The sequence below is a fragment of the Mytilus californianus genome, unplaced genomic scaffold, assembly GCF_021869535.1.
Source record: "Mytilus californianus isolate M0D057914Y unplaced genomic scaffold, xbMytCali1.0.p SCAF_15, whole genome shotgun sequence".
NCBI lineage: Eukaryota > Metazoa > Mollusca > Bivalvia > Mytilida > Mytilidae > Mytilus > Mytilus californianus.
In genome coordinates this window covers 19030116-19045998 of record NW_026262637.1, presented here as the reverse complement: position 1 = coordinate 19045998, position 15883 = coordinate 19030116, and the positions used below count along the sequence as shown (strand labels likewise).

The following is a 15883-nucleotide window of genomic DNA, read 5'->3' as shown; positions in this document are numbered from 1 at the left end:
AAAAATGAAATTGATAAACAAAAAAAAAAAAAACAACTAAGAGACAAAACCAACAATTCATATTTAATGTAATCATGGATAAATGACATAAGGCAATCACTGCACGTTGCCTTATTTTTAACAAACACATGAACATGTAACGGAGTTAAACTAAGTTTCTTTAGAAACTTGTTATCAATTTAGTATTACCCGAAGAGTGAACTAAATTGGTGAATTGAATTGAATTGATACATTAAGAGAAATATGAATTGTTCGGAGATAATATCGTGTCTCTGTATCTACATATATGAACAAACAATCTATCAACTGGTGTTTTTGTGAGTTTATGTTGTTAAATCTTAAGTCATATTCACTTAAAAGACAGGGCTGTAAATGTACGTACACAAGTTAGACTCTTTAGACCAAAATGGGAATCGAAAGAATAGCCGAATCATCTGAGGTGAACTTTGAATGAGAAAGTTGGAACCTTAGTTTCTATTTGTTTTTTTATTAATCATCGGGTAATACGATTAAGATTAAGTTTAAATTTACTCATTTAAGGCAATAGGACTTTATCAATGTTCAAGTCGTGTAAATCAAAGTATACAAATTATGATTAAAATACAAAACTCAAAAGAATTTTAACAATTAAAACCGAATCGAGACTAGTAAGGCTCTCCTCCTATGTATGCATCACCAGCAATAAGAATCGATTTAAAAAAAAGAAAACAACTCCTTTTTAAAAGAGGAGCGAAAGATACCAAAGGGACATTCAAACTCATAAGTCGAAAATAAACTGACAACGCCATGGCTAAAAGAAAATGACAAACAGACAAACAATAGTACACAATCAGAACATAGAAAAACTAAAGACTGAGGAACACGAACCCCGCCAAAAACTGGGGGTGATTTCTGAACTCCGGAAGGGTAAGCAGATCCTGCTCCACATGTGGCACCCGTCGTGTTGCTCATGTTAGTACAAACTCGGTAATAAGTCTAATTCGGTAGGTCACATTCGGGAAAAGGGGACTGCATCGTAGTTACGACGCTATGAACATATCCGCTATCATCTGTGAAACGGGTTTTCCGTAACGGTCAACCAACTCGCGATGGCGTCCGTAAATTTACGAAGGGATGATTTCAACTTCACCACTTGAAACTCTTGGTTTAATAGCTTCCTTATGAGCAGCAACCCTCTATTAAGGAAATCGTGATAGAAAATACAAGCCCTGGAGTATCATATCAACTGGGAGATATATACTCCGTATGCAGGCGCTGCTGGAATGTTGCTACATAAAAATGGAAAGTTCACAATTGGGTAGCTAAAATCATCTCTTTTGTCATAAAGTTTTGTTTTCAACCGACCCTAATTGTCAATTTCTAGATGTAAGTCAAGATATGAGGCAGACTTAACTGTATCTGTTGTATCCTTTATCTCAAGTTCGATTGGATAGATGCGTTCAACATCGTCACCAAATTTTGAATTATTTAGTGAGAGAACATCATCTATGTAGCGGAAAGTTAAGTTAAAGGATACTGCTAACTTCTTTTCTTTCTTCCTGAGAAGTTCCTGTATGAAGCTAGCCTCATGTGAATAAAGGAACAAGTCGGCAAGAAGAGGGGCATAGTTGGTTCCCATGGGAATGCAGATTTTTTTTAATTTCATGCAACCGAAGCGCTTTTCTTGATTTACCTTCATAAGGCACACTCAGGAAGCCAAATATTTAAAAGCTAAGGATGTATAAGAACCGAAAACTTTTAAGAGATATACGATCAAAAGAGACCTTAAAATAATAGCCAGATCCACTCAAGGTCAACTTTGCCTGAGGGAGTTGAAACTTTAGTTTCTTAATAATTTATAAAAGGACAATTTGAGAAAGGTTAATTGTAAATCATGTCAGTACTTACTACTGAAGTGAAGATACCCTTGGGGACGGATAGTCCCCAAGCAGCGGTATCGACTCAGGGCTTTTAGAAATTAAAAAAAAAACAACACATTATGAATTTCATGCGTCAAAAGATTTTTTCTAGATTAACCTTCATCAGGAACGCCAAAACCGAATATTTGAAAGTTAAGGATGTATAAGAACCGAGACAGTCGAAGAGCTTTAAAGCCAAAAGGTTTGTTTTAAATTATGTCATCATGTCAGTACAAAGTACTGACTACTGAGCTGAAGATGCGCTTTGCGACTGATAGAATGTAACAATAGCTGAGACAGGAAACAATAGAAAATTAATTACTCCTCTTTAGACCTAAGACTGGGAAAACATTTCTTTTTGTTGAGTAACTGAAATGTTGTCTTAATCAACCAATACACACAGGATACACGTACTTTCTAAAATGTGCTTTATTGAGTGACAATTTATCTGAAAGAGAATTTAATAAAAACTAGACGAGCTGTGTGGAGGCCGTAGAAAGTTACTCCGTGCTTGATATTTATGCTCTTCTGTATTTGTAAAGTTATTATTATAGTTATATGCCCTCAATTTTAGAATTAATTCATGCCTTTTTGTATAATTAATAATTATCAGTCGATATGTGTTCTGCAGGGATCGCCGGTCCTTCGCTTTCAATTTGATACCTTAATAATGAAAATATATTCTACATAGTTTTATATTTGCGCCTATACGTGGGGGCTGTTTTGTTGTAGGTGTGTACTACTTTTCAGTATGTACTTTTTTCACCGGGCCCGATTTGATGGTGATACATCTTACAGAGTCTATCGGAGTCATTTTGCAGGTCCACTCGGACCGGTGCTAGGGGCCTTCTTGGGCTTGCAGTGAGGTGAGATCTTTTGTTTCTTTGGGGTTTGTTTTGATCCGTGTGAGGGCCTCACTGTGACTTTGAGCAATAAAAGCGCTGTGCCTTTGCTTTTTGAGTGTTTTTTTGATGTACTGATTTGATGGATACCCCATATCCTTTATTTTTCTATTTGACACGATGCATTTTATTTTGTCTTTGAGAAGGTGTTGTATGAATTCTGCGTCATATGAGTACAATAAATAAAATAAGAAACAAGTAGATGTGATGTGCACAATTAATTTACATGAAGATGATAGTTCTGGAACATGCACTGTTCAACCTTTCGGAACAGTTTTCACCCCGATTATTTGTGGAATTCGTGTCGCTTACTGTGGATTTATTAGTATTCGTTGGATACCAATTTTCGTGGATTTCGTGGGTACAGGGGAACCACGATTTTAAATAGTCAACGAATTGCAAATTTTCTAAATGAATGTATGCAGACTTTGCCAAAACAACGAAATTAAATATCCACGAAAATGCAAGTTTTCCTCAATCCACGAAAATTGGTACCCACGAAAATAAATGAATCCACAGTACTGTGGATTCATAATTATTCGTTGGATACCAATTTTCGTGGATTACGTGTGTACAGGCAAACCACGAAATCAAATGTTCAACGAACTACAAATGTTTTATAAGCATGTATGCAGACATCGGCAAAACCACGAAATTAAATATCCACGAACATATAAGTTTTCCTCAATCCAAGGAAATTGATACCCACGAAAATAAATGAATCCACAGTATTCTAGTTTTCTGTATAGTGTTTTGTGGCGAAGGTTTTGTCTATTCTTCGAAAAGTTTATTTTTATTTATTGCAATCCTTTCGTATAGTCTTCCTCTTGTTTCGTAATGTATTGTAATAACGTTGAATAACCATTATAAGATCTTCATGTTCCATATTTTCACCTTCTTTGAAAGATAAAAGTTTGCAATAAACAAGATTGTCTTTACAACTGAATACATGTTGTATCAGTCGGTTTTTTAACAATGGAAAACCTGAGACAAGTTGCTTGTTTAGCAATAGATAATGGATCGGAAGAACTGAACAGCATTAGCCAAATATTGTGGAAAAGGCAAGAACTAGGATTAAACGAAATTCATGCTCACACTGTCCTTACGAATATACTAGAACAGAAAGGGTTTACGGTACAAAGAAACTTTATACTAGACACGGCTTTCAAAGCTGAATTAGGATCAGCAGATAACGGACCGAACATTGCAGTTATTTGCGAATATGATGCTCTTCCCGAGATTGGTCACGCTTGTGGTCATAATTTGATTGCAGAATCTGGAATTGCTGTAGCTATTGGTGTGCAAGCAGCATTCAAACGGTTAGGGACTCCAATGGGAAAGGTAAGCACATCCTTACTGTAGAATACCAATAAACATACGTTACACAGACTCGATTTCATATTCTAATTATTTCATTAATATAATGGTAGACACAATGATTTCATAGTTTGACATACGCTATGCAAGCATGTCTGACGACTAAATTTGCATATATCCCTTTTCGTTATGAAAAATGTGATAATATGAAACAAATAAAATGTTACAAGGCTTGCTGTTGATGGTGAAGTTATGTGCCACATATGAGATCATAATGTAATTCCAGCCGCGAGTCTCGTCTCATAATGGGTAAGATATAACCAACGACACAATCAGTAACCATACCTAAAAAACAAGTGAAACAACAAACAATACATTGTCCAAAAGTGAAACGACGAAAAGACAAATAACAGTATCTATAGAAAAGAATTAGTGTCCAACGGATTAACTTGTCATCGTCAAGTGATTTCCATTACGACAAATATATATTTAACAATAGAATTAATTAAACACAAAGAAAGGTAAAAGGTGAGATAAACGGATTAACAAATTGCCACTTTAGCACTTAAAATATATTGTCTGAATTTGCTTTATTTCTAATTCACATTTGTCCAAATCTTCCGGGTTATACACTACACTACAAGTAAAGATTGAGCGACGCGATTTAAAATAAATTAAAACTGAGTGTGAACTCTGGTGTTCAAGTAAACATTCGATTATGGTACCCGTTAATGTCACAATTAGTTTTATAGATAGAATATATAATTGTTTAAAACTTCTTGAAATGCAAATAGTTAGTCAGATCAATTTAATATCAATAGATTTTTCGAAGTGTTTAGGAGAATATCAACACAGGAAATACAAACATAGTGCATCGTTTTTGTTTTCTTTTTAAATTTTATGTCCAGAAATATAGTTTGTAGTCGTTTCATGTTTCCGAATTAAGCAATCGGTGTTGTATGTTTTCTTTGAATGCATTTTGGTTTGTTTAAAATAATCTTCCCCTTCCAGTTGTAAGTTTAGTTTTTGTCACGTTTAAGACAGTGTGTTTACGCGGTGCATTCTACTTAAGAATTGACATCTCATAGAAAACTCCATTTTAGATTACTATCTTGGGAACTCCAGATGAAGAAGGATATGGCGGTAAAATAGACTTGATTGAATCTGGTGCATTCAATAAGATAGATGTAGCCATGATGGTACATCCGTTCCCAAAGACAATTTCAAATGTACAAATGCTTGCTATTGATGGGTAAGTGTTATGCTTCACTGAATATGGTTCAAATATTATTGCATACAAGTTACTGGTTTATAGTTATAAATCTAAGAGATAATGTGAAATCTTTATGTAAAGGATACCGAAGTGATTATAAAATGAGGGTAAACAACTAATTAAGAGTGAAGATAGTAAATACCAGAATAAGAAATCTTGACAATTATACAAAACAATACTGGTAACTAAGACTTTGTGAATAAGAACTGTAAACACCGGTACAATACAAAGGCTATCATGGCATCCTGCAATACACATATTATGTTCATTGTTTAAAACATTAGTCAAACCATCGTGAATAAGACAAATGGAATAATACATTTATGATATTGAACTATAAATAGAAATTTCAAATGATTAAGCTATGTTTATTTTAGAGTCACTATCAAATATATAGGAAAAGCAGCTCACGCAGCAGCTTATCCTTGGGAAGGAGTAAATGCCCTTGATGCTGCTGTATTATGCTACCAAAATGTTTCCTGCTTGAGACAACAGTTGAAACAAACATGGAGAGTACACGGTAAATAATTGAATATAGGAAAAGTTGCTTTGTAAATGTATATTATATTAATACGATTGTTTGTTCCAAATATATTTCATGACCCAGTATAACTTTTAAAATAGAAATGATTTTGGTATAGTACATTATTCAAATACATTTATATGATATGAAAAAGGCAAAAACTTCTTGGAAAGTATAATGAAATTTTGCTTTAATTTTCAAAGATAAAAAGATCAAGTTTTCAAGAATGTAGAACATCGACCAAACTTATCTTGGTCGAATCTATGCTTTATATACTGTATTATAGTTACAATAACGTAAAGAAATAAATGTACCGCTTCTTTTCAATGACAAGGGATAATAAAGAATGGAGGAGTCAAGCCAAACATCATACCAGATTTATCAGAGCTAGAGTTCTACTTCAGGACACCAAGCAAAAAGGAATTGGATGAACTAAGAGACAAAATGAAAGCATGTTTTGAGGCAGCTGCTGTGGCGACATGCTGTCAGGTTTGTTTAATTCCCTTGAAGATACATAGTTCAGAAGGCCTAACTTTTTTCATTAAAAGTGATTCCGAACCAATACTTCTCTGTCGGATAAGTTATCTATTTTAAATAAAGAAAATGTAGTATTATTTTTAGAGTATCAACCAGATTTATTTTTGGGAAGGCAATCGAATTTATATCTTGCATAGTATTGGGAGTAAACTTCTTCATATTAAACCCACAGAGTGACGTCTGTATGCAACGTTCTTCAGTACATTTCATCAGTCAAAACTCATAGATGTTTGTTTACCTCGAGTTTCTGAGACAAATTAATGCAATAGAAATTTCGAATGGATATTATCAAAATTATGATGATCATGTGGATTCATTTCATTTAAAAAAAATGTTGTTCTGAATTTCAACTCTAATTTTGTTATAAACGTTGAATGTTTCATTTTATGAATTTAAAATTTCATTACCTGAATATTCATTCTAAAGTGGGAGGCGTTTCACGTTTTACATAAAGTGTTCGACGGTCTTTCCTAATGCTTTTACAAAGTACAATTATATTCACGAGATAATAATCCAACATCGCAAACATGAATTTGAAAAAAAACATGCAGTATAATTTGATACAAAAAATCATTCACGCAAATAGTCACTTCATCTGATTAAGTACTATTCGAATTATAATATCAAGTTTTTAAACTACTTTGAGTTTTGCCATCAAAACATTTTTTCTGTTTAAAATCATACACTAATCAACGTATGTATTAAACCAACTCAGCTTAATATTTGTATTTATTTTGTAAGAAATTTCCTCTACAAAAGCTGCGAAACCATAATGTTGTTACCCATTTCCAATGGGATACATGTAGGTAGAAGTTCAACACATTAGTATATTGATAAGTGCTTGTGAGGCAAATAAATTGGTATCACGATCTGTCAGACCATAATTGTAATTAGCATTGAGATACAATATAAATCGCAGAATTGGGAGTAGAAGAAACTAGCGATAAGCCAGATTAAGATATTAACATATCGGTTAGAGACTGCTCCTTATATTTTTCATAATAAGGATGGTGGGTCTATACCAAAGCTATAGACTCAAAAATTACATCCGTTAAACAAATTTGAAAAAAATGGATTCAACTAGGTCAAGTGGTTCATTACTTTGATTTAGAAAACGCTTATTTCTCCTTCAGTTTTGTCATTGTAAAATAATATACCACATTGTAAACAAACTTTCAGGTTGAGTATGAGTTCACAGGAAGACCTTGTCTGAATGTTGTAACCAACAAGCGTTTAGAAGCTGCTTTTAGGGGAAATGCTGAGTATTTAGGGGTGAAGTTTGACTCAGCAGAAGGTCAGATTGGAGGATCTACTGATATGGGCAATGTATCCCAAGTTGTTCCAAGCATTCACCCGTTTTATGGAATTGGAACAACTTCTGTTAATCATTCAAAAGACTTTGCTTTAGCATCAGGTACATTTAATATGTCAAATAAAGTAAAATCAAACATGAGTGTAAGAAATCTTGAAGAAAATCCAAAATTAATTCTTCATAAAGAGAAGTGAGTAGGAAAGGTCTTATTTCTTAATATTGTTTATATCTGTGGTGGAGAGTTTACTCATCGACAATCATAAACCATATCCTTATTTATAGCATTCACAACATAAAAAAGTATAACAAAAATACCGAAGTCCACGGCAAATTAAAAAAGGAGAGGTCCATAGATAAAAACGCTATACATCAACGCAAAAAGTGAAAAACAACTGCCATATTCCTGACTTTGTATAAACCTGGTTTTATAGCTAACTAAAAACTTGTATAAGGGAGTCTGACAAACAATTTGTTTAATACTGTTTTGACAGAAGGAATTATTTCAAACTGTAAGAAGATGGAGTTTGGTACAAGGATAATGTTTCAATTCAGTAAAAATGTGAAGTCTGAAAAAAGGCTTTGTTAAATATTTCTCGTTTACAACTGTTTACATGAATACAATATTTTCTTTTACTAAACGTTAGGTTACATAGGAAAGACTGGTTATATTTAAGGGAAAGTATATTATTTTGAAGGGAGGTTATAACTAAGATAATAATCTATTAATACATTAAAGAATAAGGCTGTCTTATTCGAGACTATTTGGTGATTATTTGATACATTGCCTTTAAACTTAGTCGTTATATAACCTTGAAGATGTTGACTCTAGAATAGACAAGTTAGAAAAGCAAACTAGCGTGCTTAATCGACAATGTATTTATTCAGTCATGTAATCGAGATCATGTTTATCGGTGTATGATTCAATCTGTTATTGAACTACTTGTATCACATGTCAAAAACCACATTGAAGACAGCCAAGTGATCCTTGGACACCATTTTCCAACAGATATAATCATCAAAATGTTGTTTATCTGTCTGTTCTTTTATGGTCAAGATTTCAGTCTGGTTAATAAAGTGTAAACTATAGGTCAATCCGTTTTGAGTTACCTTATCCGAAAAATTCACGGTAACACTTTCTCGGTGAATTTCATTTCTAACCAATATTGTCAAGATAGATATAAGAAGATGTGGTATGAGTGTCAATGAGACAACTCTCCATCCAAGTCAAAATAGTCAGGAATTAATAAAAACTGTATGCTTGCGACTTATTCAAATATAACAAAATAAGACGTGATATGATTGCGAATGAGACAACTATCCATCTAAGATACAATGAAGTGGCAGTAAGCCATACTAGGCCACCGTACGACCATCAACAATGAGAAAAACACATACTGTATGGTTGGTTTTAAAAGACCCCGACATTACCGTAAAAGAGTTTTTTGTCAATTATAAACGTTTCATTGATAATTTTACGATTACATTTGATTAGCCCGATACATTTTAAAGGTACCAAAGGATCGAGACTTTATGATATGATAAAGGGACATTTGTAACGAAAATATCACTATGACGAAAAAGTATGGAATTTCAACCTTTTGAATGGCTTAAAAAGTTCACAAAACGTATGATTTAATACATTTTGACAAAATTAGAACTAGTGCAGTCTAATGCGTTGCCTTTTTTTTTTATTTCTCATTTTTTGTCGATCTTGGCTGTGTAATGCAATAAAACAGATTTAATCGAGTAAAACCATTTCAGCACTTTGACTTTAAAAAGATATTGATTTGCACTTCGAATCCTTTCAGAAATCTTATATAAAACAACTATTTATTCATTGTTTTGATTGCTTAAATATTTTTTTTACGTTGAAATGATCATATATACTTTGATTAAAGGTGACCCAAATGCACAACCACCGACCCTTACTCAAGGAAAGGCGATGGCGTTAACCTGTTTAGAGTTGTATCAAAACAAAGACCTGTTAAAGGAAATCAAAGAAGAATTTGCAGTATTTCAGACATTGTCAGCATGAATGGGACAAAACTTACTATACATTTACTATCAAATACCTATATGTATACTATTTAGTTTCGTATTAATTTCAAAATTCCTTAAAGACATTTTGTTTGCTTTTGGTACATTTTTTTGAGCGTCATTTAGATTAAGATAATTTCATCGTACTGTTCACCTGCTAGATTGGTATCAAAAAGCAAATTAAACGTAAACGACTTTACAAGAGTTATAATTGTTCTACCCTCTTGTGTTTAGGTGACATTTCACATTTATGTTTCCGATATTTGATGGTACTGCGGTACTAAACGATTATGACCGATTTATTACATTAACGGAATTTCACTACTGGCCACCTTTGTTCTATTAGATAGGTGCTGCTTACTATACTAACTCTTCCAAAGCACATGATATTATTTCCAGTATTGATGCAAGTTCGAATTGCCAAATTTAAACTTCATTTTTAGCTCACCTGGCCCAAAAGGGCCAAGTGAGCTTTTCTCATCACTTGGCGTCCGTCGTCCGTCGTCGTCGCCGTCCATCGTCGTCGTCGTCCGTCGTCGTCTGTTAACTTTTACAAAAATCTTCTCCTCTGAAACTACTGGTCCAAATAAAACCAACATTGGCCTAAATCATCCTTAGGGTATCTAGTTTAAAAAAAATGTATCCTATGATCCCGCCAATCAACCAAGATGGCCGCCATGGCTAAAAATAGAACATGGCGGTAAAATGCAGTTTTTGGCTTATATCTTTGAAAGTAAAGCATTTAGAGTAAATCTGACTGGGGTAAAAATTTTCATCAGGTCAAGATCTATCTGGCTTGAAATTTTCAGACGCATCAGACAACCCGCTGTTGGGTGCTGCCCCTGAATTGGTAATTTTAGGAAATTTTGCAGTTTTTGGTTATTATCTTGAAAATTATAATAGATGGAGATAAACTGTAAACAGCAAAAGTGTTCAACAAAGTAAGCTCTACAAATAAGTTAAATGATCAAAATTGTCAATTGACCCCTTTTTGAGTTGTTGCCCTTTATAGTCAATTTTTAACAATTTTTTGTAAATTTTTGTAATCTTTTACAAAAATCTTCTCTGTAACTACTGAGACAAATTTAACCAAACTTGGCCAAAGTCATCATTAGGGTATCTTGTTTAAAAAATGTGTCCGATCACCCTGCCTACTAACCAACATGGCCGACATGGCTTAAAATAGAACATAGGGGTAAAATGCAGATTTTGGCTTATATCTCTGAAACTAAAGCATTTAGAGGAAATTTGACGTGGTAAAAATGTTCATCAGGTTAAGATCTATCTGCCCTGAAATTTTCATAAAATCAGACAAGCCGTAGCTGGGTTGCTGCCCCTGAATTGGTAATTTTAAGGAAATTTTACAGTTTTTGGTTATTATCTTGAATATTATTATAGATAGAGATAAACTGTAAACAGCAATAATGTTCAGCAAAGTAATAATATAAGATCTACAAATAAGTCAACATGACCAAAATGGTCAATTGACCCCTTAAGGAGTTATTGCCCTTTATAGTCAATTTATAATCTTTTACAAAAATCTTCTCCTCTGAAACTACTGAGACAAATTTAACCAAACTGGCCACAATCATCATTAGGGTATCTAGTTTAAAAAATGTGTCCGATGACCCTGCCTACCAACCAACATGGCCGACATGGCTAAAAATAGAACATAGGGATGAAATGCATGTTTTGTCTATAATGTTCTGAACCGTTATAAATAGATAAAATCTGAAAGGAGCAAAAATGTTCAGAATAATGAGCTCTACCAATTGTTCATATACGTCATAACTGTTAGACAAATTCTTATGGAAGTTATTGCCCATAAATGACAAATTTTACCATTTTTTTTATTTCATTTTTGCCTATTATCATGAAAACTATGATATTTAGAGAGAGAAAATTTTTTCCCGTTATGCGTTATATGATTTAAATTATAATAGATAAATAGACACTTTAAATCACAAAAATTATCAGCAAGGCAAGATTTATTAAAAATCAAAATTTTGCCGATATAGTTAGTAGACTGTCACTCTTCATAGGAGTGATTGCCTTTAAATGAGGATTTTTTTCACCCTCTTTTGTTTTCTGAGCAAAAACTAAAGAAGATAGAGAGAAACTAAACAGACTAAAAGATCAGTAATACCAGATCAACAAAATAGAGATTTTTGTCATGAAGTCTATTCTCGTCTACAATGTTGGAGAGTGTCCTTTATTTGATATGCACATTGACCAAGGTGAGCGACACAGGCTCTTAAGAGCCTAAAATACTGTTCGCATTCGTCTTGTTCGTTTATCTTAAACCTGTTTCGTTTGTTTGATTTGTCTCCCTTTATTAGTCTGTCACGACCGTCTAGGTAATAGAGACAACAGCGATACTAAGGACATTGCTTATAACTACTCTGTATACGGTCTTTACTTCAATCGTTTTGACACCACTAGTATTTTAGTCTCTGTTTAAAACTTTCATTATTTTGACAAACAAATTCGCTAAACGCTGCATATGTAGTAGGTTGTGTCTTACCGAAATTGCGTTTGCTGCCTACTCAACGTTTTATAAACGATACCACTGTTTTCAATGTTTTATTAATTCCTCTTACAATTCATTTAGAATGTGTTTGATAGGTGGTAATGTTTTGGTATGTAGACGTCTTGTTTTGGTTGCTAAACGTTCTTGGGCGTAGATAGTTATACCTGTTGTATTGGAAATGGGACCTAATTGTAGATGCCTTTCACACAGAATTAACAGAAAGGAATATTGAAATCTTTTTGGCTTGGTAGATTCAATTCTAAATTCTAATTTCCATTTCATACTGCATGTTGACTTACTGGCTTCTAATTAAATTCTTAATAGGGAATGAAGGGTATTTCGTTGTTTCTGTTAGATTTATTCCCGATTTTAGAATTTAGTGATTTAATAAAATTGAGAATGGAAACGGGGAATGTGTCAAAGAGACAACAACCCGACCGAAGAACAAAAAACAGCCCAAGGACACCGATGGGTCATCATTACAGAGAGAAAATTACGCCCCAGGAGGCGGGCTTCAGCTGACCCCTAAATAATAATGTATACTAGTTTAACAAAAATGGACGTCACACTTAACTCCGAAACATATAAATGAACCAAAATTAAAAAAACATATAAGACTAACAAAGGCCAGAGGTTCCTGACTTGGGACAGGCACAAAACTACGGCGGGCTTAAAAATGTTTTTTTTATAGTCACCTGTTTTATGTTGAATAGCTATATTGAGATCTAGATACCAATTCATGTCTCTTTTTTTTTGTTTTATTTTGAAGTGGCATTGCTTCTCTTGGAAGTGCATCCTTCATCCTATTTTGATCGTTCGCAAAATACTAACTTGTTTTACCACCAATAGGATAACAGCAGCATTATTTTTTTTATTTTATCATCGTATGTAATTGACTATCATCGCGGCAAATGTGGTCAATTTTCGGTCAGAGCAGATTTTTTATGCAAAGTCTTAAGCTGCTTCTTTTTGACTGAAAGAGATTATTCATCTTCTAGGATTAAATTATATCAAAATATTTTAATTAACTCATTTCGCAGAGAGAATTTTAAAAAATAAGACGTTTTCAACAATTTTCAAAAATATGCCAATTATATGCAAATTAGCTGAAGGCTGACAATATAATTGATGCTGATCTTCCATTGGGGACGGTGAGGTCGACGATGAATCCGATAAGTGGGTACAAACCAACTCATTAGAAACATGGACAATTAATTGGCTATTATTTGACATTAAGAGATGAACGCTGATGTAACTGTGCGTCTTAGTCATTTAATAAGTATATAGCCCACTAATGTCGACTGTCAGTGCATTTGCAGCCATTGGCTTGTTCGGAAAGCATTAATGGCAGACCTTGTTTTTACAGTCCTGAACTGGTCTAGCCACATAACACCTCCTTATGTTTCTGATCAACATAGGGTTTCATTTAGAATAATTATAAACATCTACGGTCTATACCATTGCCGTAGTGGCAACCATTGCAATCCCACTCCAAATTATTTAGTTAATTGTTGTGAGTTTGTTTCTACTTTAACCTCCAAAAAGGACAGTACAGAAGTCACCGTTTCATAACAGCACACATAGAAAAGGCACATGGATCATTAATTGCAAGGTTAAATTTCATACTGTCAACCAAATTCAGCTAGAGCAGTTTAAAGAATAATGGAGAGCCATATGGCCTGAAATGAATAGCTTATGAAATGACGAATACAGGTGGGATCGGCTGCAAATGTGTTAGGTTAATGAATTTCAATTGTTTTGATTCGAGAGCCACAAACGAGTGTTATGTAGAAAGTAAAATAACAAATATACCGAACTCCAAGGAAAATTCAAAACGGAAAGTTCTTTATCAAATGGCAAATTCAAAAGCTCAAACGGGCGTCACTAAAAAAAGTTATTCCTGAAACACATATAGTGCGCAGGGGGACTCGACATCAGACATTTTACACAAGCTGCCAGGTGCAATTCATTTCTAACATCCTGCCTGCATCACGCTAAGTAGTCCGTTGATATTGTAGATTTTTTTTTTTGCTTTTTTGCTAGGAAAGGCATATAATACGATTTCCTTGATTATATTTATATTGAAAATGTAATGTTAAGTCTGAATCAATTAATTATTAAAATCAAGTCTCTATGGTCCTCATTAGGGCTTAGAATGCATTTTATTCAAAACAAAAAAATGCCACACGTTTTCTTGTAAATACATTTATTTTGTACGAAGAGTGAAAAAAAATACATTTAAAAACAACAAATTTGGTACCCTTGCTATGGTCCACCGAAAATAATTCTTCGTTCAGTTCATCAATTAACCATACATTGCTTATCCTGGTCATGTCTGAGACATAACATAACACCATATGCCCGTTTACCCTAAAAGAACAAATGTATACAAAAGGAATGTTATAAAGAAAAGAAAACACAACAGACGATCGATGACTAACGCCACCTGGTGCCATTCATTTCTAACATCCTGTCTTGCTTCAAGGACAGTAGCCCTGAAAGCCATTGTATGAACGTGACGTAAAATTTCTTCGATGTCTTTTTCCATCTTTGATTGTGTGGTCGTGGTATCAGGTTTCGTCATGCTGTCAAGAGGTCGATCGAGTCCTCGCATGGAAACCGTCTCAGATTCATCCAAAGGATAATAGGTGTCATCGCCGAGACAAACAAGTCTTTTCAAGCCTCGTAAGAAGAACTGCAATATAAAAAATCAGACAAGATAGATAATGGTTACTAACAAGAAATGACATTTATGGTCTCAACCATTAAGAATCATGAGAGCGTTAGTTGCTATCGAAAATCGAAAATCTACATACTTGGTATCGAGAATATTTGAAACAGTTTTTTTCCAGAAGCACGTATCGTCCCCATTGCTATCTGTATCAAACGCTTACAATAGCAAACTATTTCTTCCAGATCAGACTAGCAGAAAAGAAATAATTAAAAAAACCAAAGATACCTATAGATCAGAATGCGTAGTTTAGTAATATATAATGTAAAAAATATCTATAAATGTTGTGAATATATTAATTGAGAACATCACTTTGATCTTTCAGACCAAATTTTCTCACTGACAAAAGGGGAATAATACATAAAGATTCCACGGAGACAACCACTGACAAGGTTCTAAGTTATGGCAGGCATATAAACATTTTATTGCAGATGATGTGAAAATTATTTATTTTGACAGTTAAAAAAACCAAACAATAACAAATAGAAAAAGAATATCATCGAGTGTGTGACGACTGATAATTTACAGTCGTAAAGACTTTTTTCACACTTTAACTTCCTATTTTCATTTCGGTTATGAAATTTAACGTTGACCACGATTGGCTTTTAAAATATATTCTTAATTTTCTTTATCGTCGTATTACTTCATATTTTTAATGGTAATTTATATTTTGTGTTTTACGATTTTATCAAATTCTGTTTAAAATAGTATAAAAACAAAGTAAAAAACAAATATAGATAAAGGCAACAGTAGTATACCGCTGTTCAGCATTCGTGAAGTAGGCGTTAATCAAATTTATTCAATAAAGTATGTAAATAGAAAT

General features: G+C 33.5%; 2 protein-coding genes across 2 annotated transcripts in view; one reads left to right on the top strand and one right to left on the bottom strand.

Annotated features, from left to right (window-relative positions):
* Positions 1-3771: 3771 nt before the first annotated feature.
* LOC127725620 (xaa-Arg dipeptidase-like) lies at positions 3772-9821 on the top strand. The gene is made up of 6 exons (XM_052232711.1): positions 3772-4141; positions 5221-5369; positions 5768-5910; positions 6248-6402; positions 7630-7864; positions 9661-9821. The coding sequence occupies exons 1-6, from the start codon at positions 3776-3778 to the stop codon at positions 9795-9797; spliced, it is 1185 nt and encodes a 394-aa protein (XP_052088671.1). The 5' UTR covers positions 3772-3775; the 3' UTR covers positions 9798-9821.
* Positions 9822-14514: 4693 nt separating this feature from the next.
* LOC127725600 (neuronal acetylcholine receptor subunit alpha-3-like) overlaps positions 14515-15883 on the bottom strand; it is a 46417-nt gene continuing 45048 nt past the window's right edge. The window contains exon 7 of the mRNA XM_052232686.1: positions 14515-15024. Within this exon, the coding sequence (XP_052088646.1) occupies positions 14695-15024 (330 nt within the window). The 3' untranslated portion in view covers positions 14515-14694. The remainder of the gene's footprint in view (positions 15025-15883) is intronic.

Excerpts from the sequence above, each read along its gene's own strand:
- LOC127725620 (XM_052232711.1), top strand. The coding sequence starts at position 3,776 with ATGGAAAACCTGAGACAAGTTGCTTGTTTAGCAATAGATAATGGATCG. Across the intron at positions 6,403-7,629 it reads CTGTGGCGACATGCTGTCAG|GTTGAGTATGAGTTCACAGG; the intron begins GTTTGTTTAATT and ends ACAAACTTTCAG. Across the intron at positions 7,865-9,660 it reads AGACTTTGCTTTAGCATCAG|GTGACCCAAATGCACAACCA; the intron begins GTACATTTAATA and ends CTTTGATTAAAG.